We start from the raw sequence: 27948 nt of genomic DNA, 5'->3' as shown, positions 1-27948 counted from the left end.
TAGTGCCTTGACATGTAAGAATATTTGGAATCATTCTGAAATATTAAAATACAACTGAGAGACCGATGTTTATACTAAACACAATACACCCATGGAACGCTTTGAAGTTCAAATCTCGTTACGTTACGATGGCGTTTGCACTATGTTCGGTGACTATTTTTTATTGTTAACACACACAATACACTATTTAACAGGTTTTTATCACGTCTGGAGTACCGGATAAAGTATTTTCGAATAACAGCCGTCGTTGACGTCTAGGCAGTGTTGCTATCGTCTTAAAAGCCGTAACAGACTATCGCACGTTCTGGCTTAAAAACAAATTTATGTAATAATTATACCGGTATACATATCCATATGAAACGAAACTTAATGCAAATAATAACCATTATACATACCGGAAAGTCATCAAATAAACAGTAATATTCGTCTTGCTTTTTATTAAAAAAAATACGACCAACCTAACTTGTAAGCATGTTTGCAGTTTCTAAACGCAACGCATAGCTGTCAAATGTCAACCAACAAATTGAGCCTTTAGTATTGTTTGTCGAAATTTTTTCACTTTTAAATGCAAAATACGCGACAATACGAATTTTGCGGATATATGTTGTCGATTCAAAAGTGTTATTTTTTTACGCTCTTTTGTTTGAGCATAATTTAATTTGTTTCTACCGTCAAAGCCGCTCGCGTTTATATATAAAGATGCCATATCTGCCATATTTTCACTCGCTTTGGCACCAAAATTTTCCATTTAGCATCTGGCATATTTTTTATCATATTTGGTCTAAGCCAAGTTAGCACCAACTTTGCAGCAACAATATACGCCATCGCCTAGTGGCGCTTTGCTTGCATTTTGCTCTCACTTGGTAAGTAGCACAAACTACTTATGGCTCCTCTACACGAATGGCCAACGCCGGCTAATCCAAGGGACGTTTGGGTTGCGTTTATGCATTAGAGGGAGCAAGTGATATTGCTATCTCAGTCTACCCCATGGCTGCGTCCCTTGGATTGGCCGGCGTTGGCCATTCGTGTAGAGGAGCCATAAGAAGATACTGTAAGTAGGGATGACGACGCATGTTGAATTTTATAGTGAGAACAGACTATCGCACCGCACCAAGGTCATTGTGCGACGCACCCATAAGTAAGAGCGAGAAAGCGATATCTCTTTCTCGCTCTTACTTATCGGTGCGTCGCACAATGACCTTGGTGCGGTGCGATAGTGTGTTACGGCCTTTATAATAAAATTTAGTAAAATAACAAATGACCAATTTATCACTTTAATATATGGAAATCATTTAAAAAATACAGAACCTAAAGTATAAGTATTTTACTGCATATTTTCAAGTGAAATTTTAGTATTTTTTAATAGCTTATTTAAAAAAAATAGCTTATTTTTGGCATATTCTAGACATTAGTCTAGCATTTTTTCAAAATCCAAGTTAGCAACACTGGACATGACGTTTCATCGCTTTTGTTTCTTTTGTCGACGACAAACTCACGATAAACTCCAAACTCGCATTTATCCATTATTTCGTTCCCTGCGCGTTAATATTGGTTAGCAATTAAGTAATTCGGTATATTGTGCGATGGCAGCCAGCGGGCCCGGGCCGCCGGGGGACGGGGTGGTGCGGAGCAGCGCGCTGAGCTTCCTTGCGCGGGCGCAGGGCCTGGGCACGGGCGAATCCTCCAACAGCCAGGAGGCTGAACAGGCTGCTTCTCAAGCTGGTAGGTTTAGAATTAAATTGTGATAAATGAATCGTTCTTTTGTTATGACTAAGACTTTAAGTTTTAGGAGAAAGTGTAATTCTAAATCACCATGATGATTTCGCTGGACCTGGATTGTTGGTAAGCATAGAAATGAGTAGGCTTGTGCCTCCTCGGTCACTACAGAGAGCGCTCCGCTCTCGGTCAATCGGTCAAAATAACTAGTTCGGTCTTTTAGTTCAGTTCAGTCGTTGACAGCTGGGAATGAATATGAATAAATTTTACAGTAGTTTTTTTGTAAACCTTTGGCAACTGAATTACAATTTAAGTTGTACGATATTATATGACGGTTAAACATTAAAAAGCTAGAGACAAAAAAATAAAAATTTTGAAAAAAATATTTGATTTAGGACTGTTTGTCACTCTTGTATCTCATTCGCATTCGTTCCAGCGTCATTGTGAACCATTCGTTCAGTCTATTTTCTGTTTCACTCATGTCAAGCACTCATCAATCCCACTGTACTGTGTGTCCATAGGACCTAACAACCGATTAAGAGTGTGCAAAAAATTTTGTTCTTTTCGGTCCTTTATGGGATTTCATCTTTACAGTTCTTAGTTCATGACCAACACAAGACTATAACTTAGATATTTTTATTCTTGACAGGCAGAACTAGTGTACCTACTATTGAAAATACTTAAAACCTGGATTTTACTTAGCAGTATATCTGAATCTATCACACCTATGACTATCAATTATGAAGTAATAGGTCAATTTAGTCTACAGTAATGCCTCTGTATACTTTGAAACAAACAATGCTTTGATTAATATTAAGTGAATATACTCTTACCAACTCTTACAGATAGACTGGTCCCAGCCGGACTTAAAGCGCTGTGTGATGCATGCTCGGAGCTGTACCCTGACCAGCCTAATCCTCTGCAGGTCACCACACGCCTAAAGTACTGGTGAGTTATGCTATCTGTATCTCTTCAAACTTTCTTATGTATACACACTAAACTTATAATCTAATTATTATAGCTTTATTTACTCAGTGCTTTGTTGTTGTTGTCTGTCCTAGGGCACCCCGGAGGTGCATAGGGCCTCCACAAGATCCTTCCACGCCTTCCTGTCTTGAGCAACCGTCCTGGCCTCGTTCCAGCTCAGTCCTACGGCTGTCAGCTCGTTCTCTACGCTGCGCCTCCAGGTGTGTACAGGGCGTTTGCGGGCTCGCTTCCCGCCCTGAGGCCGCCACTCGAACGCGATACTGGCGTTGTTTGTATCTCCTCTTCGCAGGGTATGACCGATCCATCTCCACTTCCGCAGCGCTACTTCTTGGACGATCGGAGGTTGTCGGCACATACTCCACAAATCCTCACCTTTGGTTCCACCTTTGATTGCACTGATCCCTGCTGGGTGAAAGCCCCCTCTTTACCCTTCCATTTCTCTCTGGTTTTTGCTGTTTCCATCCAGTTCTTTCCAGCTAGTTGTATGATGTCGTCTGCCCATTGTTTTTGAGGTTTCCCTCGACCACGACGACGACGCAGGGTCACCGACTAGGCTAAATATAACTAAACATGGTTGCAGGCTCGGCGGTGAGGACCCATTGGACTACATCAGCATGTACTGGCACCCTGGAGTACCTGAGGAGCAAGTGCCTCCGCACTGGCACTATGTCAGGTATGTTGCAATATAGTACAACTAGCTTTTGCCCGCGACTTTGTCTGCGTGGAATCAGTAAAGCCGGGGGTATTCATTAGGCAACTTTTGTTAATAAACACTGTTCAGTAGCAAAGTATAGCGCCTGGATAAAGTGTATTAGCAATCATTCAATTTGATAAGTTAATGCTTACATCAATCAGGCAATTTATTAACTCTCAATTCCACCCCTTTTCACTCTCTTTAGAGATGATTTCCGACATAAAAACTCGTATGTCCTTCTGAGAGACTCAAGCTATCTCTATGCCAAATTTAAACTAAATTCGTTCAGCGGTTTAAGCGTGAAGAGGTAACAGACAGACAGACACACTCTCGCATTTATAATATTAGTATGGATAGGAAGTTAGGCATATTTAAATTGTGGCACTAATGTAAAAAGAAACCATTTATGCACACTTATGACAAAAAAAAACTATGTGTGTGTAAAATATTTGATAGCAGTGTTAAAACAGCTAATTACTAATATGCGCATCATATTTCAATATATGTAATTATCCTCCTAAGGCTCGGCCATACAAATGAAAAATGCAAAATTTGCCACAGAAATTTGAACCTGCAATGTAGGAAAGAGTTGATTTTGCGTTGTTCAAAAACTGAACGAAACAAAGCAAAAGCTACTCTGTTCCAATCGAATATGATTTAAATTTCATTGACCTGAATAAATACTTTAGGTAGGACCTTGGGCCTTAGGAGGCTATTATTGTCTAATTATTTTTAAATCTCTCTATATCTAGATTTTCTTCTATTATTTTATTCAGGTCCTCTAGTTTTAATAAATGATTTATAGATGGTCAAGCAAATCTTGTCTGTAGAAAAAGGCGCGAAATTAAAATTTTCTATGAGACGACCCTTCGCGCCTACATTTTTTAAATTTGCCGCCTTTTTCTACTGACAAGATCTGCTTGACCAACTTTTAAGTCCAACTACACTTTAATTAGAAAATGAAAGACAAAAAGTGATCATCCATGTATGTCATATATCCTGCATATATCCACTTAAACCAAATTTCAAGTCTATAATTATACCATCATTTAAGTCACACAATTGGGTATTTTCCTACTAGTCAAATCAGTTACTTTTTTAGAACTGTCAAAACGATTTGCTAATATGGAATTTATATGAAACATTACATCGTGACGTCACGGTCAACTCACCTACTTTTTATATTTCTATCAGATTTATTAAATAGAACTTGTGTTTAAAAATAACTCTTATCAGTATTTTTCTAATAATTATCTGGTGCTTTATTTCATGCATGGTGTAAAATAATATATTTTAAATACCCTATTAACCTTATTTCCAGCTTTGGCCTGTCAGACCTGCACGGAGACGGCCGTGTCCACCCGGTCCCCGGGACAGATCGCTCGCAGCCGTCCGGGTACGGCCTGGAGCTGACCTTCCGTCTGGCCTTGCCGGCCGCTGGTGCTCCGCCATTGTGGCCTGCGGCGCTGCTGCAGGCGTTGGCTAGATACATCTTCAGCACAGGTTATAGTCTGTATTTTTAGGTACCTATAGTTTAAAGTAAACAAAATCTACCCTCTAATGGCTCCTGACCCCTGTGGTAGTGTGGTCTTACAGTGACCACAGCTGGTGCAACTCAGCTGAAACGTCGGAATTTTAAAGTAAAAACAATGAAATTATATTCACCGTCAAATTCATATGTTTGCAGGTAACAAGTTTGTATCAGGCGACCACGTGTCGTGGCACGCGCCGCTGGACGCGAGCGCGTCTCGCGTGCGCCATCTACTGGTGGCCGACGACGCTCGCCTGCGACCCACCGACACGCCTTACGGACAAGTCAACTTTTTGCAGGTACAAAATAAATAAAGTAATTATTATTAATTTATTTTAGTAATACCACTATGCAGTATGTAACTGAGCGATTTTTGACCCCCCCCAAAATCATCCAAAAATCATGCTTCGAATGACCCCGTTTCCTCCAACGTCATGCTATCATCCGATGTCCAGCCCCCCTCCCCCTAATTTGAAATGATGTAATTTATGAATAGCCCCTAAGCAACTTTTACTATAGGACCAACCCCGAAATCGCGAAAAAAAAATTGACTCTCCCATAAGAAATTTCAACATCAGACCAGCAAAATGTATGAAACATCCAATTTTTTTTCCGCGTTGTCGTGGTTGGTCCCATAGTAAAAGTTGCTCAGTATGACCTAAACATTAATGGGTTTGAGTTGAGGTGATAAATTGATGAATTAAATATATTTAATGCTAATTTATTAATGAATGATAAATTTAATTAAATATTCTTAATGCTAATTTATTAATGATACTATGGGAGTGTATTTAAAAACAAATTAATAATAATAAATCAATGGTACCTATCAAAAATCATACGCAGATAAGTTACTAATGTAATAACATAAGTATAAAATAATAAATATTAGCTTTTAATCTTATGCCTTGAACATAAGTATCAAAATGCGTTTATTTTAAATACATATGTGCCTGCACTGCACATCCTAGTTATAGTTTAGTTTTAAGGAACATTTGCTGTGCCCTAACAGGGTTCATGTGTGAACTTACCCTAATGTAATCTGTCTTGTACCACATGATTATTATGCAATAAATTATGAATTATGAAATTATGCAATAAATTATGAATTATGAGTAATTGCTTTTCGTTCAGTTACATACTGTAATCTTGTTTGTAAATAAATGTTTTACAAATCCAATAAAGTCAGGTGTGCTAAGAGGAGCTATGGGGGAAGGTGGACACTTGTAGGGAAAATAAACAGAGATACTTAAAGATATTGAAAACTAAATTAAATTAAACTAAATTAAATTTCTTCCTCGCGTTACCTGTCCCGGCATTTTGCCACGGCTCATGGGAGCCTGGGGTCCGCTTGACGTTAATAATGTTTCTGTTTATTTTCACCACACCAGCTCGGAAAGGCTTACTTTGCACTTCAAAAACTGATAGCAAAGTTGCATTTTATTCATATGTGAGGCAAAGTAATCAAATGCAAATTTTGAGTTGTTTTCTGGTAGAATTGACTTTTAAATGATGATTTTGGATGATAAATATTTAATAACATTCATTTGGATTTGATTTTGACTGATATTTTACATTTAATATTTGCTTCGTTGGTGTGGTGAAAAATTTTGTTTCACTCGGGGGCAAATTTTGTTTAATCCTCGTGCTTTGAAACCCTCGCAACGCTCAAGATTCCATTTTTCGAACCACTCGCTACGCTCGTGGTTCAATTTTGGAATCCATCGCTTGCTCGGATATCAATATTAGCACGAGCGGTTAAACAACAACTTTGCCCCCGAGTGAAACAAATAACTATTTTCAGTTGGTAGGATGCACGGGGCGCGAGCTCCGCGCGGCGCAGCGCAGCTCCGGCTTCGAGGTGCTCAAACTGCTGCAAGAAGATCCCAGGTCCGTCTCTTTTTGGTTCATTTAGGATTAACCCTTTAACCTTTTGAACGCCAAACGGCGCATCCATTTGCCGTGCCACTGACGCCACGGGGGTAAAATTTAGTTTTGTGAATAAATAATGCCAACCTAAAAGTGGGGTGTTATTCAGTAGATTTTCGTCAAAAAACGATCGACGTCAAATGCCGTCTTTGGCGTCGTTGTCACGATTTTGCGTTGACGTCAATTGCCGTCTGTAGTGCTCAAAAGGTTAACACACCCGATATTGGCGATTAAAAAAACAATTCAAACCTCATTGCCACTTTAAGGTTTAAAAATTGTGCACGAGAAAAAAATACGGTAACCGTGATGTTGTAGGGTGGTATAGTGCGCCATAAAATAGTAGAAATGAAATAAAATGGAACTATAAAATTCCATACTAATTGTTGCCATGCTTAAGCATTTTACGTCAAAAATGTGACAGATACGTAGGAAGTGGCGCCCTCAATACTTTTCTACAATTTCTTGTCGGACTATAAGTACCAGTAGCTATTTATGATGGAAGTGTGAAAAGTAAGCATTTCAAACTATTGTTGGTATTGTTGAACATGAGAGAACTTTTACTTCAATACAATTTGATTGACTCTAGGTTGGTTATAAACGCTACCAGGTATGGTACAGTTAGACCAAAAAAAGTCTACAGCGATTTTGATAACCCACGCAGTGCAACTGTTATTTATACATCATAATTTCATAAAAGTTTGACGTTTAAAATAACACTTGGACAGCGTGGGCTATCAAAATCTCTGAAGAGTTTTCTTGGTCTGACTCTAGTAAAGTTTTTAGATATTGTATTTCGTGGCGTAGGAAGTTGAAAGATATATTGGAACCGTGAGTGGATGAAGTGCCGGGGGGGTATTTTGGGGTTATTGCGTATTCAAATGAACATGTCCAACCCTTGTTTCTTTCCAGTTGCGGCGGCAGCTGGCTAGTGACACAGGTGTCCCGTCGCACGTCCGCGAGGAGAGTGCGAGTCGCGCGACAGATCAGGAGCCCTGCGCACTTGGCGGGAGTGTCGGCTAGAGTCACCGCTCTACCCTGGACACCAGTAAGTTTATAGCAGTACTAGCTTTTGCCCGCGACTTTGTCCGCGTGGAATTAGTGACAGCAGCTAAAGCAGGTATAGCGCCTGGATAATGCTAATAGCAATCATTCAACCCGCGCATTGCTTACCTAAATTATTAGGCAATGCATTAACTCTTTCAATTAACCCTTTGCACTCTCTTCAGGGATGATTTCCGACATAAAAACTATCCTATGTCCTTCCCCGGGACTTAAACTATCTCTATACCAAATTTAAACTAAATCCGTTCAGCGGTTTAAGCGTGAAGAGGTAACAGACAGACAGACACACTTTCGCCTTTATAATATTAAGTATGGATGTAACTGTCGCGGTAAACAAAGACAATATTTGCAATTTCAGAGCAAGGAGGAGACGGGCTCCATGTCGCCGCGCGCGGAGCAACAGATCAAAGACACCCTCCAGCGGGGCCTCAGCTCCATGGCCGACCGACCCACCGAAGGTACGTCTTGGGCCAGTCAAATTAATTTATCAAACGGGAAAACTTGAAATATATATTTATTTACATAAAAGCTTAGAGCATTTAGTAACTTGACTTATCATTTTCTTTACGAAACCGTCTGCCGATTTTTGCGGGGGAGGGGACGTCAAATGTATTGCTGTTTCTACATGATTTGTACGTAGCGTACAAATAGCCATGTCAGAACATACAAAAGTTTGCACAATTGTGCAAGTTTTTCGGCAGAGGGGTAATCTCTTAAAGGCGACTCCAGTATTAAATGCTCTAAGCATAAAAGATGTATACAGTACTACATTCTTTTTGGTACTACTAAACTAAATTACTGACTAGCTTAAATCCCCTTATAGGCCCTTGAGGCATTGTACCAAGGATGCTGGCGGCATTTCCTCGCTGTATCGCAATGCTGATACGTTGTGCGAGGTAGCCGCCAGCTCTTCGGTCCCCAGTTACGTCAACCAGACGCTTCGCGATTTCTGCAAACAACTTGTGCGCGCTGGGACCCAAAGAGAAAAGGTACCACCCCTGCATAGAAGTTTGTACGCAGGGGTGGTACCTTTTCTATACAGCCACTGTACAATGCCTTAACCAAGGACATATTTTTGATTTAAGTTAGTTATTAATTTTGTTTAGTACCCGTTAACTTTTCAGGATTTTCGTAAGGTTATTCTATAGATAGGTTACGTTAGGTTTGTTTTATGGCAATCCTGAAAAGTGACGTTCTGAACCAAATAAATTATGACTAACGAAAATGCGGGCGAACAATACATTATGACTTAAAACTATTTGGGAAACAATAGAGACCCATCTCTTATGTAAACCAACTGTATATCCTCGTAGTGCCCACCATACAAAATTATAGCCATGGAAGTTAGAATCTTGTTGTATTTTTCAATTATGTTGAATTTCATTTGTTCGTAAATTTTACGAGACAAATGAAATGCTACCTACTTTGTTTTTAATTAAGGTTGACATTCCATCGAAACTGAGTGTACATCCTGATGTACATTGGGCGGCACGAGGACAGGTCAAAGGTATGGTGCCGTCTTTTCGAGCGATGGCGCCAAGTTTTAATCAGTTGTCGAAAGATGGCAGTAAATTAATAAATTTACTGTGGCTCCAAAAATTACTTTGTCAATCCGTCTCTATACTAAATTCTCTTTGGTAATAGGGCCCCGTTTTTACCCTTTAGGTACGGAACCCTAAAAAGATACATGAAAAACGTACTATTATTACCTACTTTAACTAGAGATGTTTATCTTTGTAGTTTTTTTTTTTACAAGGTTTTGTTGTTGTCGTTCTGTAATCAAATCTTGTAAGTTAAATTTTATCCACTTCCCGGTTTCCGATTGAGCTGAAATTTTGCATGCATGTATAAATCGGATGACAATGCAATATTATGGTACCATCGAGCTGATCTGATGATAGAGACAGGAGGTGGCCATAGGAACTCTGTGATGAAACATCGCAACCTAATTGTGTTTGGGGTTGTTAGAATTGTCTCGATGAGTATTAGTTGTCTGACTTGTCTGTCGTAAGAAAAGTACAGTCAGCGATAAAAGCTTGTACCAAAAATGCAATTTTTGCCAAAAACTTATTTTGTTTTATGCTTTGGTTGTACATACAAGCTATCTCTGGAAAATTTCCTTTAACCCGCATACATATCAATGTGGTTCAGTGAAGGGGACGAACTGAAAATCAGCGCTGCGCACTGCGCAGGCAATTTGTAATGAAATGACTGACGCAGCGTATGCTGAGCCCGTTCCTTTTGCCGCACATGCCAATTTTTTTTAACCTTATTATTTTTAGGGTTCCGTACCCGAAGGGTAAAATGGGACTTACTTAGACTCCGCTGTCCGTCCGTCCGTCCGTCTGTCACCAGGCTGTATCTCACGAACCGTGATAGCTAGACAGTTGAAATTTTCACAGATGATGTATTTCTGTTGCCGCTATAACAACAAATACTAAAAACAGAATAAAATAAAGATTTAAGTGGGGCTCCCATACAACAAACGTGATTTTTGACCGAAGTTAAGCAACGTCGGGCGGGGTCAGTACGAGTACTTGGATGGGTGGTTTTTGGTTTGCCGTTTTTTGCATTATGGTACGGAACCCTTCGTGCGCGAGTCCGACTCGCACTTGCCCGGTTTTTTTGAAACCTGACTGTTTTTTTGTGTGGCAATAAATAGTTTCTTATTCTATTTATTCTAAAACCTTTTTTGCAGTATCGGGACATATGTCGACGGACAGTTTCGAGATGTCGAGCATAGAGAAAGCGCTGCCGGAGATACCCGAACTCATGCAGGTAAACTAAGATAGATAAATAGAGTTGATCAAGAAATGTCTGCAGCGATTTTGATAGCCCACGCAGTGCAAGTAAGTCATACACGTTTGACGTTTAAAATAACAAACGTCAAACGTGTATGAAATTATGACGTATAAATAACACTTGCACTGCGTATGCTATCATTATCGCTGCAGACTTTTCTTGGTCTATCTCTAGATTTATGTTTTCGTTTCTTATTTAAATCTTTTTAAACTGAAAATCGTAATTCAAGACCAAAGAAAGTAAGACAATGTTGCCACTGCAATAATTTGTTTGTAAAATAGTAAATTCCTTTTTATAAATAAACACGCTTAAGATAATTTATTTATTGGTAATTTTACTCATACGATTTAAAAAAGTACTTTCATTTACTTATTTTTACATAAATACAAGACGCGCTAGTAAAAAGTGGCAAGATTGTTTGGTCTTGAATTGGCTACTTTCCTACTAATCAAATCAGCTTCTTTTTTAGAACTGTCAAAACGATTTGCTAATATGGAATTTATATGAAAACGTGTGTAGTGACGTCACAGTCAACTCACCTACTTTTTATACTTCCATCCGATTTATTAAATAGAAATTATGTTTAAAAATAACTGCTATCTATGTTTTTCTAATAATGATCTGGTTTTTATATCGTGCACGGTGTGAAATAATTTATTTTAGGTAGAGGAAAGTACCCAATTACGATTTTCAGATTAGAGTGGTGTGTAATAGAAGGTGTTTGTTTTTCAGGGTTCGTGGCGCGGCGAGGAGCGCGTGGAGTACCTGGAGGGAGTGCACCTCATCATGGATCCTGAAGCCGCTAGCTTGTTACCTCTCGCCATAGAGTAAGTTTATAACAATTGAATAGGCTAGATGACTAATTTTTATTTATGGTATCAATCGATCAGGTTTGTTTTTAGGATCAAATGTCTATATGGGACCCATTGCATTAAAGCAATACAAAAGTCAGACATGATAGTTAAAGAAGTATAACGAAACCTGTGATAACTCGGGGCACATTCTAGGGATTTGACATCGATAAAAAAGATGTCGATATATGGTATTTTTATGACCTAAGGTTAATTTAACTTTTTATGTACTTTTAACAATAAATGAAGATGGATAACGATATAAAATGAGAATAAAACATTTGGTGCCAATGTGGAAATACTGACCTGGTTTAAAAATAAAATAAATTCTACGAAAAAACACCTTTTTAGAATTTTAAGAAGCAGTATACAAAGCGATTTTGTATACATATTTTTTTTTTGTAGAACATTTAGATGTTGACAGTAACATCGATATATTTAATTGTAGATAAAATAATTAGCTACGTCACTTTAGTATGAGTGCCCTGAGTTAACCCAGGTTTGCTTTCAAAAAGGAGTCAAACAAGGAGATCCATTGTCGCCGAAACTGTTTACCAGGACACTAGAACAAGTCTTCCGGAAGCTCGTCCCGAGTTGGGGTGATAGGGGCCTTGCCGTCGGAAATAGAAGACTGACTAATCTTCGATTTGCCGACGACATCGTTCTATTCTCCTCGACTGCTTCCGAGCTACGATCAATGCTTCAAGACCTCGGCAATGCAAGCCTCGAGGTTGGACTTCGGATGAACATGTCGAAGACCAAGCTAATGACAAATAGCAGCACCCCACGTAGGATTGAGATAAACGGAGAATCGGTTGCATATGTCCAGGAGTACATTAACTTGTTTTTTTTTTTTTTTGTCGCAGGGGAAATGCGTTTACGCATCCACCCCGGGCTGGAGGGGCCCATCATGGGGCTAAACAGAGGGAGGGGGAGGAGAATACCCACTAAAACCCCTGCGGCGTTACCCTCTCTGCCGTTATAGGGGAGCACCGTGAGGTCACTAATATTCTACCACGATGCTCCCCCGGCCGCCCCGGCTGTTCACCGGGGGCACCCTCAGATTGGAGGAGGAGGGATGTAACGCTACAACCCCTCCTCGAGCGTGTAGAGCCTTATTTACGGGTCCCCAGCCCGCAGCTCTACTGGGGAATCAAGGCATTGACGAATTGCCGCCGCCTGACTCCCCTCCGTCTTTGTCGTAGCGGATGCGCATCGGCTCTGTCCTCGCGCGCCCGCTCCGCTTCTTCCTTCTTTCTCATTACTTTTTCGGAAAAGTTATGGAATGCCGCCCAGGATCTCTCGCTGACTAGGGTTCTTGCTACTATATTGTGCAGCGAGAGATCATCCACGTTCAGGGCCATTTCCAGCTCCCATCTCTCAGGAGCCCAGGTTGGGCATTCCACCATCGTGTGATAAGCAGTGTCATCATCGTACCCGCAATGGTGACAAACTGGCGAAGGTTCCCTCCTTATTGTGTACAGGTAATGACCGAAGCAGCCGTGTCCAGTCATTACCTGCACTTGTCTATACGTAAGAGTACCACTTTTTCGGTCTAGCCAGCTGTCAAAAGATGCGAGGAGCGCCGCTATGGTATACGTACCATAGGGCTCGTCCTCCAGCTGGCTTTTCCAACGATCCCTCGCTCTCTTCTTTTCCGCATCAAGCCGAGCCTCTAACTCCCTGGGAGCCAGACGCTCATCGGCGATGCGTAACTCCGTCCGCTGGTTGTACCTCTCGGCCAGGAGTCGGGCGTCAAGCTCCCACGGTATGGTGCCGGCGAGGGCGCAAGCGGCTGCGTGCCCTATTGTCTTGTACCCTCTTATGATGCGTTGCGCAATCACTCTCTGCGGCCTTCGGAGGAGGGCCCAAGGAGTACATTAACTTGGGCCAACTAGTTTCCTTCCAGGCGTGACAAGAGACGGAAGTCGAAAGACGGACTGAAAACGCCTGGAGGAGCTATTGGTCCATGAAACATCTGATGAAAGGCGATCTCCCCCTGTCACTTAAGCGGAGACTCATGGACATGTGCATACTTCCAATTCTCACCTACGGTGCACAACTTGGTCTTTGACGGTGTGTCAGAGGTCCAAACTAGGGGTTTGCCAGCGAGCTATGGAGCGCAGGATATTAGGTGTGAAATTAATGGATCGTATCCGGAAACCCACGCACCGCTCCAGAACAAAAATAGTCTACGTACCTCGGAAAGCGGCCAAGCTAAAGTGGGACTAGGCTGGTTATGTCTGCCGAATGCCGAGTGAGCTGTGGGCCAAGATCGCCACAGAGTGGCAGCCCAGCTCAAAACGAGGATTTGGCAGACCACGTCGGCGATGGCGAGACGAGTTAGACTCCTTTTTAAAGCAATGGCCAGAGACTGCACAGGATCGGGAAGACTGGAAAAAGTGGGGGGGGGGGGGGCCTTTGCCCAGTAGTGGGACATTATAGGCTCCCAATAATAAAATAAGTTTCCATTACTCGCATTAATCTATGTTATCTTAAGAATTTAAATGCTAATTCATGTCCTCTGTAATATTTGTATACTGTTTAAAACAGTTGGAAAAGGTGAAAGGTGAAACATATTTTATTTTTTCACTAACACATGTAATCTTTACCCTTTTTCTGCGAATAAATAGGGTATTTGACAATGTTTTATGAATGGTATCTGTCGATCAGGTTTGTTTTGAGAATCAAAAGTCACAAATGATAGTCAAATTCTGGCACCCGCACTTTACTGACGAAACGCTTCTAACACAAAATGGCAATACATCGTGACGTCACCATGTAACGTTAGAAGCCGTTTCGATGTATAGAAAACAAGATAATTGCGATTTTGCCGGTGAAATATTGCGTTTATGTATATTGTTGTTATACAATATTTTTTAAATAAAATGTAAATAATCGAATGGTACCATTATGTTTTTCCTCTTTGGAAGTTAATTTTTTTTTTTAATTTTGAGGTATTGTATTTTTTATTATTCCCATATATTTTTTAAGTTTCCAATTTATTGTGATAAATTGCTCATTTTCTATTTATTTAGATTTAGTTATATAATTCAACATGTGTCAACAACCCTATTATAGGGTATTATACTGTATTTAAAATAAATTATTTTACACCACGCATGAAATAAAGCACCAGATAATTATTAGAAAAACACAGATAGGAGTTATTTTTAAATACAAGTTCTATTTAATAAATTGGATAGAAATATAAAAAGTAGGTGAGTTGACCGTGACGTAACGATGTAATGTTTCATATAAATGCCATATTAGCAAATCGTTTTGACAGTTCTAAAAAAGTAACTGATTTGACTAGTAGGAACATACCCTATTGTTTTAATTTTTAACAAGCAGAAACGTCTGCGAACGAAGCCATTAAGCTTAGAATAAATCGCAGATGTTTCGGCTTGTTAAAAATTAAAATTAGTATGGGTAGCACATCGTAACTGGTGAATTTCCAATATGACTTGGAACTCCGGTAGCCGTTTAAGAAGTGTAACACTCTTACGGTAGATGTCGCTAGGGTCCCCTTGACCCATAATATGGTGGAATGATTTGCTGGCTATGGATGAGGTCTCGGTGGCTCAGATCGCAGTGCGCTGGAGTATCGATCCAGAGGCCGTGAGTTCAAGTCTCACCCAAGGCAGTAATTTTTCCATTTTTAAATTTAAACTTTTGTTTGTTTGTTGTTCTGCAGCGGGCGCGTGCTGCACGGGCGTCACTTCACGTGGCGCTCCGGCGCGCGCGCGGTCACCGTGCTGTCGCCGCGCGTGGCCGGCGCCGCCGTCACGCCCGCGCAGCCCTACGGCTGCAAGGGCGACTGGCTACAGGTATACTTAGGCACAGGGCGGACACGCCATACATCAAAAATCATTTGCGTTTATATGTGTGCGCGGCACGTCTGTGCACGCGTCATTGTGTATGTGTGGGTAAGTCGCTTTACTGAGAGGACGCCAGTAGTCCGCCAGATTCATGTCGCGGGGCGAGGTGATGCGAGTCGGGGCGGGGCGGGGCGTGGCCGTTTTGTATGATAATACTATTACTTATTCTGTGACTTAGGGCTGATTTAGACGGCGAACGAACTCGCATGCGGTTTTAGTTACTTTGCGGACTGTTGGTTACGTCCAATTCAACCGACCGATCAAAACCCGCAATGTAATGAAACTTGCATGCGAGTTCTCGGTCGCACAAGGCAAACTACATTATAAAGTTGGTCAAGCAAATCTTGTCAGTCGAAAAAGGCGGCAAATTAAAAAAATGTAGGCGCGAAGGATTATCGTCTCATAGAAAATTTGAATTTCGCGCCTTTTTCTACTGACAAGATTTGCTTGACCAAGTATATATAAAGTATTAAATGACGTCTAACGCCACTTTTTTCTACAGATCCTACTGTCACCCGAGCTCGCCAAACTCGTGTCAGCCTCCGTCGCCCCCCTCTCCCGCCTGGCCGATGACTCCGAGTCAGACGAGGACGACACGCCGCCAGCGCCATCGTTGCCTCTCACTCTCGCGTGGCCCGAACACGGACTAAAGATATCCGTGCTGTACGATCAGCAATTATTATAGCGGCAACAATGACTTATTACCACAGAATAAATAATAGTACTAGGTACAGAAGACTCACTCTCTAACAAAACGCGTCTGTTACGATCAGCACAGATATGGCCGCTAGGTGGCGATAGCGCCACGCGCGGCTTATGGCTAGCCACCAAAATTGGTGTGGAACGGATGTACTTTTAGCTACCTGTAGCAAAGCGACGAAATCGCGGAGTGAGCCACGCCTGTTATTACTAATTGTTACTAAGAAAGATACAGATTATAACCGCGAAAAACGAAGTTCGCAAATTGCGGGCATCTTTCTTTGTCACTCTAATTACGCCTTCATTGGAGTAAAAGAGAAAGATCCCCGCAATTTGCGAATTTCGGTTTTCGGTTTGCGAATTGTATGGTAGTACAATTATTTATTCTGTGCCTTGGTCTAAAAACCCAGTGTTATTCTTTATTCTTGGGCTAGCCTTCGACATCCAAACATTTATTGTTGGGCTAGCTTCTGCCTTCGCCATCGAAACAAATAGCTGTCTCTATCGGACTAATATGGAAGAGTGATAGAGACAGTGTTTAGTTTCGTTTTCTGCAACCGATTGTCATCTTGGCTAGGTTTTACTATCTGGTAAAAGCAGTGGGGAGACACTCTTGACTTCGGTCGAACTCGGCTCCGTTCGGCTCAGCATTGCTCCGAGCAATTATTAGGGTTGGCACCACTTGACTTTTACGTGCACGACCACAGATAAGATAATCACTTGAATTTTGACAACCCTAAATAGCCGAAAGGGATAGTGCCATATATTAGAAAGGGATAGCATGATTCGACCCTGAACCGCTGTCAAACTTCGGGTTTGTAGGAAGTGTCCTTTCTGTACGGTAGTACTATTATTTCTTCTATAGTAAAAGGTTAAATTTCGGAATTTTAAACCATTGCATTTATCAAGCAGTTGTAGATTGCAGTTGGTCAAGCAAATTTGTCAGTAGAAAAAGGCGCGAAATTCAAATTTTCTATGGTACGATAACCCTTCGCGCCTACATTTTTTAAATTTGCCGCCTTTTTGTACTGACAAGATTTGCTTGACCAACTATATTAGCCTTGTTGGTTGCTGGTTCAAGATTTACGAACTCTTTAGTTTATTTAGGTTAGATATTGTAAGACTTTCTCATTGTAAAAATCTCTATACATACACAACTTTAATGTACCTAGCTATAATGTATATGTACTGTACTTTAGGTAAATGATAACTATACTTGGTCAAGCAGATCTTGTCAGTAGAAAAAGGCGGCAAATTTGAAAAATGTAGGCGCGAAGGGATATCGTCTCATAGAAAATTTGAATTTCGCGCCTTTTTCTACTGACAAGATTTGCTTGACCATCTATATTATGGATTTATACATAAAGACTGTAATTTTTGTAAATAGTGTTTTAATCTGCACATTACCAGTTTTCCATTTCCAAATTTTATGTCAACATTTTGTGTTTTGTTTAGTATGTATTTATCTATACAAGTATGTATATCGTCGCCTAGCACCCATAGTACAGGCTTTGCTTAGTTTGGGGCTAGGTTTGATCTGTGTAAGATGTCCCCTAATATTTATTTATTTATTTTGCCATACTTAGTCTGGCAAAAAAGAGTAGAAATTAAAAAGTGGCAACACTGTAGTGTCGTCCCGTTTTCTTATATAAATTGGTTTGAAAGGGACGACACTACAGTGTTGCCACTTTTTAATTTCTACTCTTTTTGCCAGACGGTGTGGCAAGGCTTGGGCTTAATTTATCCCCACAGGCAGGGCATATGGGATTTATGAATATAAACATACCTAACCTTATGTGCCCAGTAGGGACAAATGGGAATATACCAGTTGAGGTAATCAATATCAAGAGAACCTCCTGTACTGACGCCATCAGATATATTGGAGCGGCCAAGATGCTAACAAATATCTGAACACGCGCATCAAAGCGCTAGAGTGCGTGATAGTATTTCGTTCGGATATTATTGCGAGGGGCATGTTGAAGTAAATATTTGCTATAAGGTACAAACAATAATCTTGGAAATAAACGGGAAATTGGAAAGGGAAATAAACAGTAACACCATCGAATAAATTGACAGCTTGTGGAAGTATTCGGATATCTCATCATATCATATGAATGTTTGTAATCGCTTCACATTAGAATAGCATGCCTTTACAAATAATGACGCGTGGAAATGCTAAAAAGTGATAATGTAATAAAAGTATTTTCACTTAGTGCTATCAGTAGTAAAATAATGCAGAAATCATTACATTAGATATCTTGTCGTTGTGATTCTTAGGTTAATATCTGAACGCTCCGTCCTCCATTTGCTTGACATTGACAAGCCAATGAAAAAAACAGTTTTGTGTTAGATTCAGTGTTTTCATGTTTTGTGTGGTAATTTAATAACCGTAGCACAGTATCTAAGCATTTATTTTGCATCAGCGTAAATAAAATCAGTAAATTTGTGAGAGAATGCGAGGAGAACAGTACCCATCATGGATTGCCTTGCTTTAAAACAGAATTAGCAAACCAGTGGATAACCTAACCTAAGAAAAACTGCCAAATTAGGGACCCACCTCTTGGCCGTCTTAAGAAGGGGGAACGGTCAGATACCCTAGTAGTTCCAGAGCCCACTCAATATTCGCTCGCGACCCATAGTTTGGAAAAAGCTGATTAACTACTTGTTATCAATGTTTATTGAATAGCATTGTTTTCTTCAAACGGTAAGTTAAGTTCAGTTGTGTTTTAGACTAATTTTAACTAAATAGGTATTGTTATAACTGAAATCGTTGTCATATATTAAAGAAAAAGTGACGAAGCCCTCCAGTGGGGAAAGGCCGGATTTGAACCGGCGTCTTTAGCTATCGCGGCTAATGCCATTAACCCCTACGCCACCTCGCCATGGCGTAACCAGTCCCAATTACTGAACTATTTGCCAATATAACACTTTAAACTCTCACGTTTTATACACATATTTAATTACACAAACGGGTCTACCAATGTATGGGTCTACCAATGTACGGGTCTACCAATGTACGGGTCTACATGTCTATTTGCCAATGCCATCTTATTAAGGTATTGTTATATTTACCCTTGACTTTCAACAAAGTATTTGAATTAAATATAACCTACATGGTACATATAAATTAGTGAAATAATTTAAAAAAAGCTATAACTCCCTAGGAACTTATAGTTTTTATTTCACAATCCATAAATCTCGCGGGAACAATATAGGCCTTTGTCCTTCAGTACACCTGCATGAAATAAGGTCTTTTTCGAGCAAGTGTGATGAAAACATTATTTTTCCAATTTCCCTTGTTATAGTTCCACGAAACAATTGACATGTGGACTATGGAAGGATGAAATATAGCAGAAGTGGATCAGTGTATACTCATCTGTAACTATCATGGATAAACAAATGATGAACAAAGGCGGAAAGGTCTTAGGTAATGTATTTTTTTTTATGTTAACACCTCTCTGATAAAGGTATTTTCACCTCACCAGCTCGGTAAGGCTTACTTTGCACTTCAAAAACTGATAGCAAAGTTGCATTTTATTCACATGTGAAGCCAATTAATAAAATGCAAATTTTGAGTTGTTTTCTTATGTTTGCTGGTAGAATTGACTTTTAAATGATATTTGCTTCGGGTTGGTGTGGTGAAAAATTTTGTTTAACCCTCGTGCTTTGATACCCTCGCAATGCTCAAGATTCCATTTTTCAATTCAATTTTGGAATCTTTCTTGCTCGGGTATCAATATTAGCATGAGTGGTTAAACAACAACTTTGCCCCCTTGTAAAACAAATAACTATGAAATGTGGGAAGCCTCACACAAAAACAGTTGTGTACAGCCATTATTTTAAAAATAGAAAAATTTATCATGATTGATCCCTGTTTTCATTCGCCCCTCTACAAAACTCATTGCAGTAAATTGAAGGACAATAGTTATTTGTTTCACAAAGGGGGCAAAGTTGTTGTTTAATTTAAATATCCTTTTGTTTTTGCATGTTCCAAATTCCAATTCCAAATTCTTTATTCGTTCATCACAGGTACATAAATAGGTGATAACTTAATATTCTAAGGAACAGCCGTGATGTGCCTTTTGGCGTACGAAATAATTTCTTATTATCTAACTATATACATTTTTTTTTTACATTATTTACATGGGTAATGAGATTGGCATATGCAAATATAATTTATTGATACAATTCATATACTTATACAAAAATAAAAATGACAAATGTTCATGTTATAACTTTGCTCGGAAATAATTATGCTAATAGATTACAATTACAATTCACTACTTAGGCATATGTCAATATCATTAAAATAATCAGTTACACTATAATAACATTTATCTAGTAAGAATTTAAATAATAAGGACTTAAATTTATGTATTGGTGCCGTTTGCCATGATTCTGGTAACTTATTAAATAACTTTGGTGCCATCACCAGTACGCTTTTTTGCATCAAAGCTGTCGTAGTCCTACTCACTAATAGCGCTGGCTTTCTTGGGCGAAGGCTGCAAGTTCGCTGTTGCTCTTTGAAAGGAAAGAAATTTAAATTACTTTTGACAAAAACGCAGCACTCGAAAATATATAGACATGGAAATGTCAGTAACTTTAGCGACTCGAAAAGATGTTTTCTATAACTTTCACAAAGATAAGATAAGATAGTTCTTTATTGTACAAACATGTTACAGAGGTGTTATGTAGTACATGTGAGTTTTAACGGTAACCCAATTCAGATATACAATGGACACTTAAAACTAAGAAACACAAATATAGATGGTCAAGCAAATTTTGTCAGTAGAAAAAGGCGCGAAATTCAAATTTTCTATGAGACGATATCCCTTCGCGCCTACATTTTTCAAATTTGCCGCCTTTTTCTACTGACAAGATCTGCTTGACCAAGTATAGCATATCTATCTATACACAGTAGACAGTATCATGAAACCGTGTTTTCAGAGTGCCCCATCCTAATCGCGGCGGCAACGCCCCTAGCGCCTCGGGTGGAGTGCTCCGTGTTTGGCTGCCGCAGCTCTGACCGTGACCGTGTCAGCTTCCACCCGCTGCCACAAGATCCTGACAGGTCAGCTGAACTTTGTATTCAAGATACTTACTCCGTTACAGGCAATAATAATGAGGCATGACAGGGGCCAGTACGGCGGTGTGACACCGCTACAACGCGATTGGTTGATGAGTTCGCATTACGCGCGCGATTGGTCACAACTAGTTGCGTTAGATTGCACGATTGGCTGGAATTCGTGAGTAACACCGCTGAACTAGTACCATTTTTAGTGCCCATAGTGCCCGTCCTTAAGCCGACCACTGACTAACAGGCCGCCGGACGATATCGGCCTGTCAGTTAGAACAAAAATTTGACAGCTCCGAACAACTCACCGATATCGTCCGGCGGACTGGTAATCAGTAGGCCTTTAGATATTATACGTCAATGCCGTTGGCTCAGCGACCCAAAATGACTCGTGTCCTCCGACACAAGACAGCGCCACTTTTCACGGTCCTGTGCGACCTTTCGCCAATTGTTGACTCGAAGTTCGCGCAGATCCGCCTTCACTATGTCGCACCAGCAATATCTGGGGCGTCCGATAGGACGTCTTCCTGCTGGGCGGCCCAGGTATGCTCTGTATTCAAGATACTAAAATGATTATGAGTGTTCAATTAACTATTTTTATTAACTAATAGATAGATAATATACTATCCAATCACTATGCTTTTGTATCAGTTTTCTACTAAAATTAAAGATATGAAGGAAAAAAATCTGGTAATATCACAGAATAAATAATAGTACTAGGTACGGAAGACTCACTCTCTAACAAAACGCGTCTGTTACGATCAGGACAGATATGGCCGCTAGGTGGCGACAGCGCCACGCGCGGCTTATGGTTAGCCACCAAAATTGGTGTGGAACGGATGTTTTTAGCTACCTGTAGCAAAGCCACGAAATCGCGGAGTGAGCCACGCCTGGTAATAGTGGTATTTCATACAGACTTATTGACACATTAAACAAAACCGGCCAAGTGCGCGTCAGACTCGCGCACGAAGGGTTCCGCTTCCGTACATTTACGCAAAAAAATCACGTTAGTTGTTTGAGAGCCGCACTTAAATATTTATTTTGTTGTTGTTATAGCGGCAACAGAATTACATCATCTGTGTAAATTTCAACTGTCTAGGCTCGGTATCGCTATCACGGCTCATGAGATACAGCTTGGCGACAGACAGACAGACCGACGGACGGACAGCGGAGTCTTAGTAATAGGGTCCCGTTTTTTCCCTTTGGGTACGGAACTAGGGTTGTAAAAAAACGGTTTTTTTTCTGACTTGAAAAAAAACATGAAAAAAAACCGTGAAAAAAAAACGGTTTTTTCTTGGAGTACGTTTTTTTTTCAAAAGTATGAAAACTCAAAATTTGCAAGGCAGTTAATACTTTTATACGGTTGTTTTACTTGTTTTAGACTTTATGTTAACCATTAAACCAATTTAATTTAACAACTTTGATTAATAACAACATAAATGAAATCTGTAGTGGTAGTTATCGCAATTTACTGTTGGCAACACCAACGCCTCTCGTCGCCGCATCGGGGAATTCAGGGATTCCCCAAAAATTACTTAGTTTTAAGTTACTTATATAAATAAATCACGAAAAACCGTTATTGTGGCATATTTTTGTTCATCTGAAAAAAAACTTAATTTAGAAAAAAAACCATGGTGCCAGGTTTTTTTTCATGTTTTTTTTTCATAAATTTGAAAAAAAACATTTGATTTTTTTTCTATTTGCAACCTTATACGGAACCCTAAAAACGAGCATTGTCTTAACAAATACAAAATTGGTAGATTGTTTTGACGTGATAACGTCTTATAAATCGATGAACACCGAGCATAGCATCCACGAAAAAGTGTCACGTTGTGGACAGATCTCCATGGTAACGTTGTGGACAGATCTCCATGGTAACGTTACGTAATGTAATGGTAAGGTTTTCTTATGACGTTTTCACGCAAAATAATCGTCCGTAAACCGACTTTACAGACAACCATTCTTTTTTACCTACATTTTGTGCCATTAAAAATGAATTCCTTTGTTTACAGACGCAGTCAATGGCTGAAGCTCATCAACAGACAAGACCTCGACGACAAGCTCCGCTCCGGGCATCACGCCGTGGTGTGCTCCATACATTTCTTACCTGAACAAATTGTCAACGGGGTATTGGCTCCTATCGCTCTACCGTCGCTGTTACTGCCCACAACGAAACATCAGTTCGTATTAGACGGTATGTTTGCGTTGTAAACTAAGATTTCTCATAAGATATGACACACCACCCGCATCCAGCGGACTCCCGCGACTCTCTCTCACTCTTTGGGGGAGGCCTATGTACCTTACCTTAAAGAAGCGATAAGATATTTTTATATTAGTTTTTACTTAGATTTGTTGTTGACAACATTATATTTACATTTCAGGTACTGCAGGTCTGTTGTCACAACCACTGAAAACTGAGGTCGATCTCGAGATCGAAATCAAATCTGAACCAGAGGCCGCTCCAGCCAGTATGTTTGTCGAGAAATCTCAACCATCACCGGGCCAGGCTGAAATTAAAAGTATACCAAACATACAAGTGTTTCAACATACAACACAAACAAACAGTACAGGCCAAATGTCAGTACCAAAATTCAACACAGCACCGATTTTGTTTACAAAACTAACAAATCTGACTCCAGGGCTCATAGTACCTCAACATACTCCGAGACTTGTACCAATTGACGCTACAAAAGTACCATTTAATCTAAGACAAAGATTGAACGCAGCACAAACATCAGTGAACGCAACACAAACATCAGTTAACACAACACAAACATCAGTGAACGCAACACAAATACCATTAAACCCATTACAAATATCATTCAACCCAACACAAATGTCATTTAATCCAACACAAATATTAAAAGCAACACAAGTACCAATCAAAACTCAAGTAGCACATGAAAATAGACTCAAAATGACTAAAATACGCAACATACAAGAATCGCCCGAACCAACTTATTTAGACCACCAAGTCAATATTGGAACTCAGACCGATAAGAGAGATGCTTTGTACAGAATAGCAACATACTCCGCTGTAGAACATATCAATATACCACCTCCTGAAGATAATAGACTGACAGATATAATAAACAGATCAGTCGCTTCACAAACTCCTCCAGAATTAGTAGAAGTATTTATTGAAGATGTGAAGCAGAAGCTTGGAAAAGAATTGGACGAAGCCAATAAGAAGTTACATGAAGTTGAAAACCCAACTATGGAAAAGACGCAGTTTCTAAAAGGATGCGATAAATATTTAGACGAGAAGATAGCTAATTTCGTTAAATCTCATGCGTATCTGTCTAACAAGTTTGTTGGAAATAAGTACCCAATGGATTTTAAGATTTTTGCCCTCAAATTGTACTTATGGAATCCTAAATCTTATAAATTCGTTGAGAAATTCTTCGATTTGCCGTCTAAAGATTGTATAAAACGGTTCAGAATGCCGATGAGAAGTGGTATTAACCACAGCCTAATGGAGGCTCTGGAAGTTAAAACAGATCAAATGAGTGTATTGGGTAGACAGTGCGTCGTGTGTTTTGATGTTATCCAGTTAAAAAAGAATCTATATTATGATGTGGGGGTTGATTATCTGTGTGGACTGGAAGAAATAGATGGCGTTGTTGGAGAGAAGCAAGCGGAATATGCTGTTTTAATTGCAGCTAGAGGACTTTATACTAGATGGAAACAACCAGTGTCCTTCGCTTTGGTGTCTGAGAAGCGAAGACATCCAGAGATACAAGCATGGCTGCATAAAACCATAGAGTATCTCTTCGATATGGGTTTAAATGTCAAGGCACTAATAACAAGCGTCGATGAGGAATTTCTAGATTATCCTAAAGAGCCTTATTTTAAAGTAAAAGAAAGAAAAATTTATAACATAATTGACTTTCCAGATCTTTTAAAAACCGCTAGAGATGAATTAATTGAAAATGATTACCATATAGGCAGCTCTGTGGTTAAATGGAAGCATGTTCTAAATGTCTACGATTCTGATAAGACACAGGAATTGAAAGTACTGTCAAATCTGACAGAAAAACATGTCAGACCTGACAAAACGTCAAAAGATGATGTTAAAGTGCCCACGCAACTTTTTAGTAGCGATTTAGCTGCCGCTATGCATTTTTATGTAGTCGGTCGCTTGCAAAATAAAGAAATTAAAGCTACAGTTCAATTCATGAAAAATATGAAGGAATTACACGAAATATTGTATTCAAAAAGTTTATCAAACGCTTATAAATCAACGACAGCTCAAAATAAATTCTTGAACGAAATTATAGAATATTTGAAAACAATACAAGTGAAAAATACGCATGGGAATGTTATTGAAAGTAAATTCATCGCTGGACTGATATTTACAGTCAAATCTATAAAGTCTTTGGCAGTAGATATAAAGAAATCTAATGTAAAATATTTACTAACAAGAAATCTTAGCAAAGATTTTATGCAAGACTATTTCAAAGATGTCAAACTTGTATCTGAGCCCCCGACTCCTATTGCATTTACTAGAGGATTCAGGAAACTATTTCTGGGTAATATTTTGAGTAACACAAAAAATACTGCTACTGGGGAGGATATGATGGGAACTTTAGGTAAAATATCTGAATATGTCAAAGCAGATATGGATAAAAAGGAGGAAACAGATGAAGCTATACGTTTATGTATAGGTGTGAACGATTATAAGATCCCGTGGCCTTCAAATGAGTACATAGCTGGATATATTCTGGGCAAGTGTCTTGAAAAACATACATGTGAGAAGACTGTTAAAAATATATGTGATTATTACGATTTAGAAACACAAAGCCGTGATATATTGATAAAGATGTTTCAATTTTATAATGGTGATAATGTTGATAAATTATCTAATATTCGGCCTCCTGTACAATTACTGGAATTCGTAAATTTAATGGAAAAGAGATTTAATGAATACTACAAAAGTGCGAAGGATAATATGAATTTTGGTTGGAACTTGTATTCTATTATAGAGAAAGATTCCTTTAAGATGCCGTGTGAATGTTTTCCCAATAAGTTTTTGAGAATGCTGTACATTCGACTTAAGATATTCAGTAGTGTTAAACAGTATAATAAGATTAACAAAAAAAGATGAATGGTTTATTTAAATAAAATGAATATTTGGTAGCATGCATAGTTTTATTTATTTTGGATGTTCTGAAGCCACTCTGAAGCACTCGAATAAAGTAGGTAGGTACGGTCAGCCGGGGTGAATAGATCCCTATACTGTGTGAATAGGAACAAAACTTAAAATGTGATTTACCTGATAATTTCTTAATAAAAATACACACAAATTGTATGATTCGATTGCAAATAATAATAGATATTGCATGATACAATTTGTGTCGATACTTATTAAAAAATTGTCAGGTAAGCATCTGTCGCTATTCACCCCGGTTGACGGTACTTAGAAAATCGGTAGTTATTAAGAAATTGTTAGGTAAATCATATTTTAAGTTTTGTCGCTATTCACCTCAGTTTTGACTACTTACTTAAAAAGTAGGTACATCCCCACTCGGACACAATTCGTTAATTCGGGTAAATGAAAGTTTCAAAATTACCCGAATACAGGTTACTGTATTTACCCATAGACCTATATAATAGGGACAAGACATATTGTTCTATACGTACAATTGCTTATAGAAATAGCACCCATTTTGACGGCACACACATAAATATATATCTATCTCGTTTTTACTCAGCACTGTAACCCATAGCAAAAAAAGGTGACAGTATTTCAGTACGGACATAAAGTGTTCCATGAAAATACGTAAATACCTAATGCGGCCGAAAATCCGCCATGTTTAGTCACGCAAATGTCATTGTCTGTCAGTTCAGCAGGTACTTGTCCTGTCAAAAAGTCGTGGTGAAAATTAAAATTATTAATTATCTTTCAATATTTTGCTTGTGATTGAAAATAATTGAAGCCAAATGTGAATAATTACGTCGCGAATATGCCAGTGTGTAGTGTATTAGGGTGCGGCATAAGAAAACCACCAAATCAGCCATCTTTAACCATACACAGGTACGCTATAATTTACATGAAAAATATTGGTTATTGTTAATGTTCCTGGGAAATTTAAGGATGTTTCACATTATAAATAGCAAGGTTCTTCTGTGCAGTTATAGATCATGAAGTGATTGGATTTATTTAACTATATTTTTACGCTTAAATAATGTAAACATTTCAGCTAGGGTTGTACTTTATTTATCGACTTTGATATCGATATATTATGATTGCCTATTTATATTTTCTTATTTTATCATGCTACCCCGCTTCAAACCAACTAAATTATCTTAATTTAATAATTAAATCATTTTTATAGCTTACCAAGAAATGAACATAAAAAGAAAGAGCTGGAGATGGAGATTTATATCATTATTATAGTTTTTTTATATAATTCGACATTAAGAGACCATATACATATAGTTGTAATTTATAAAATGGTTAATGTATTGTTATTATTTTGACGTATAAAAATGCCCTTGTGGCCTATTTGCTGAATAAATGTTGAAGAAGTTGAAGAGCGGAAGTCATTCCTTATTTTTGTAATAAAAAAATGTTCTGAAGGTGTTTTGTTTTTTTTCACCCGTCGCTTAATAAGCTTGAATTTTGTATCGCTCTCACTTATAGATACGGCGCACCAAGGTCGAGGTGCAGTGCGGTAGTGTGTTACAGACTTCAGGGTTAGCAACACAACAAAATTGAT

General features: G+C 39.1%; 2 protein-coding genes across 2 annotated transcripts; both read left to right on the top strand.

Moving 5' to 3' along the window:
• Positions 1-1491: 1491 nt before the first annotated feature.
• LOC134803307 (suppressor of fused homolog) lies at positions 1492-17319 on the top strand. The gene is made up of 12 exons (XM_063776085.1): positions 1492-1722; positions 2562-2664; positions 3284-3376; positions 4719-4900; positions 5085-5227; positions 6733-6818; positions 7767-7902; positions 8278-8377; positions 10618-10697; positions 11454-11548; positions 15270-15402; positions 15956-17319. The coding sequence occupies exons 1-12, from the start codon at positions 1584-1586 to the stop codon at positions 16136-16138; spliced, it is 1473 nt and encodes a 490-aa protein (XP_063632155.1). The 5' UTR covers positions 1492-1583; the 3' UTR covers positions 16139-17319.
• A 2220-nt stretch (positions 17320-19539) lies between these two features.
• LOC134803593 (uncharacterized) lies at positions 19540-26365 on the top strand. Its single transcript, XM_063776394.1, has 4 exons — positions 19540-19579; positions 21100-21223; positions 23239-23420; positions 23608-26365. Exons 1-4 carry the CDS (start codon positions 19540-19542, stop codon positions 26331-26333), a joined length of 3072 nt encoding a protein of 1023 aa, XP_063632464.1. The 3' UTR covers positions 26334-26365.
• Positions 26366-27948: the final 1583 nt, after the last annotated feature.

Source organism: Cydia splendana, chromosome 26 (genome assembly GCF_910591565.1).
Source record: "Cydia splendana chromosome 26, ilCydSple1.2, whole genome shotgun sequence".
Taxonomy (NCBI): Eukaryota; Metazoa; Arthropoda; class Insecta; order Lepidoptera; family Tortricidae; genus Cydia; species Cydia splendana.
The sequence above is the reverse complement of the archived record's forward strand: the minus strand, read 5'-3'. Positions and strand labels throughout refer to the sequence as shown.

Bases quoted from the DNA above. Each gene is read 5' to 3' on its own strand.
- LOC134803307 (XM_063776085.1), top strand. From the start codon at position 1,584: ATGGCAGCCAGCGGGCCCGGGCCGCCGGGGGACGGGGTGGTGCGGAGC. The intron at 3,377-4,718 runs GTATGTTGCAAT...CCTTATTTCCAG, and splicing joins CCGCACTGGCACTATGTCAG to CTTTGGCCTGTCAGACCTGC. The intron at 11,549-15,269 runs GTAAGTTTATAA...GTTGTTCTGCAG, and splicing joins TTGTTACCTCTCGCCATAGA to CGGGCGCGTGCTGCACGGGC.
- LOC134803593 (XM_063776394.1), top strand. From the start codon at position 19,540: ATGGATAAACAAATGATGAACAAAGGCGGAAAGGTCTTAG. The intron at 21,224-23,238 runs GTCAGCTGAACT...CTTTGTTTACAG, and splicing joins CTGCCACAAGATCCTGACAG to ACGCAGTCAATGGCTGAAGC. The intron at 23,421-23,607 runs GTATGTTTGCGT...TTTACATTTCAG, and splicing joins ACATCAGTTCGTATTAGACG to GTACTGCAGGTCTGTTGTCA.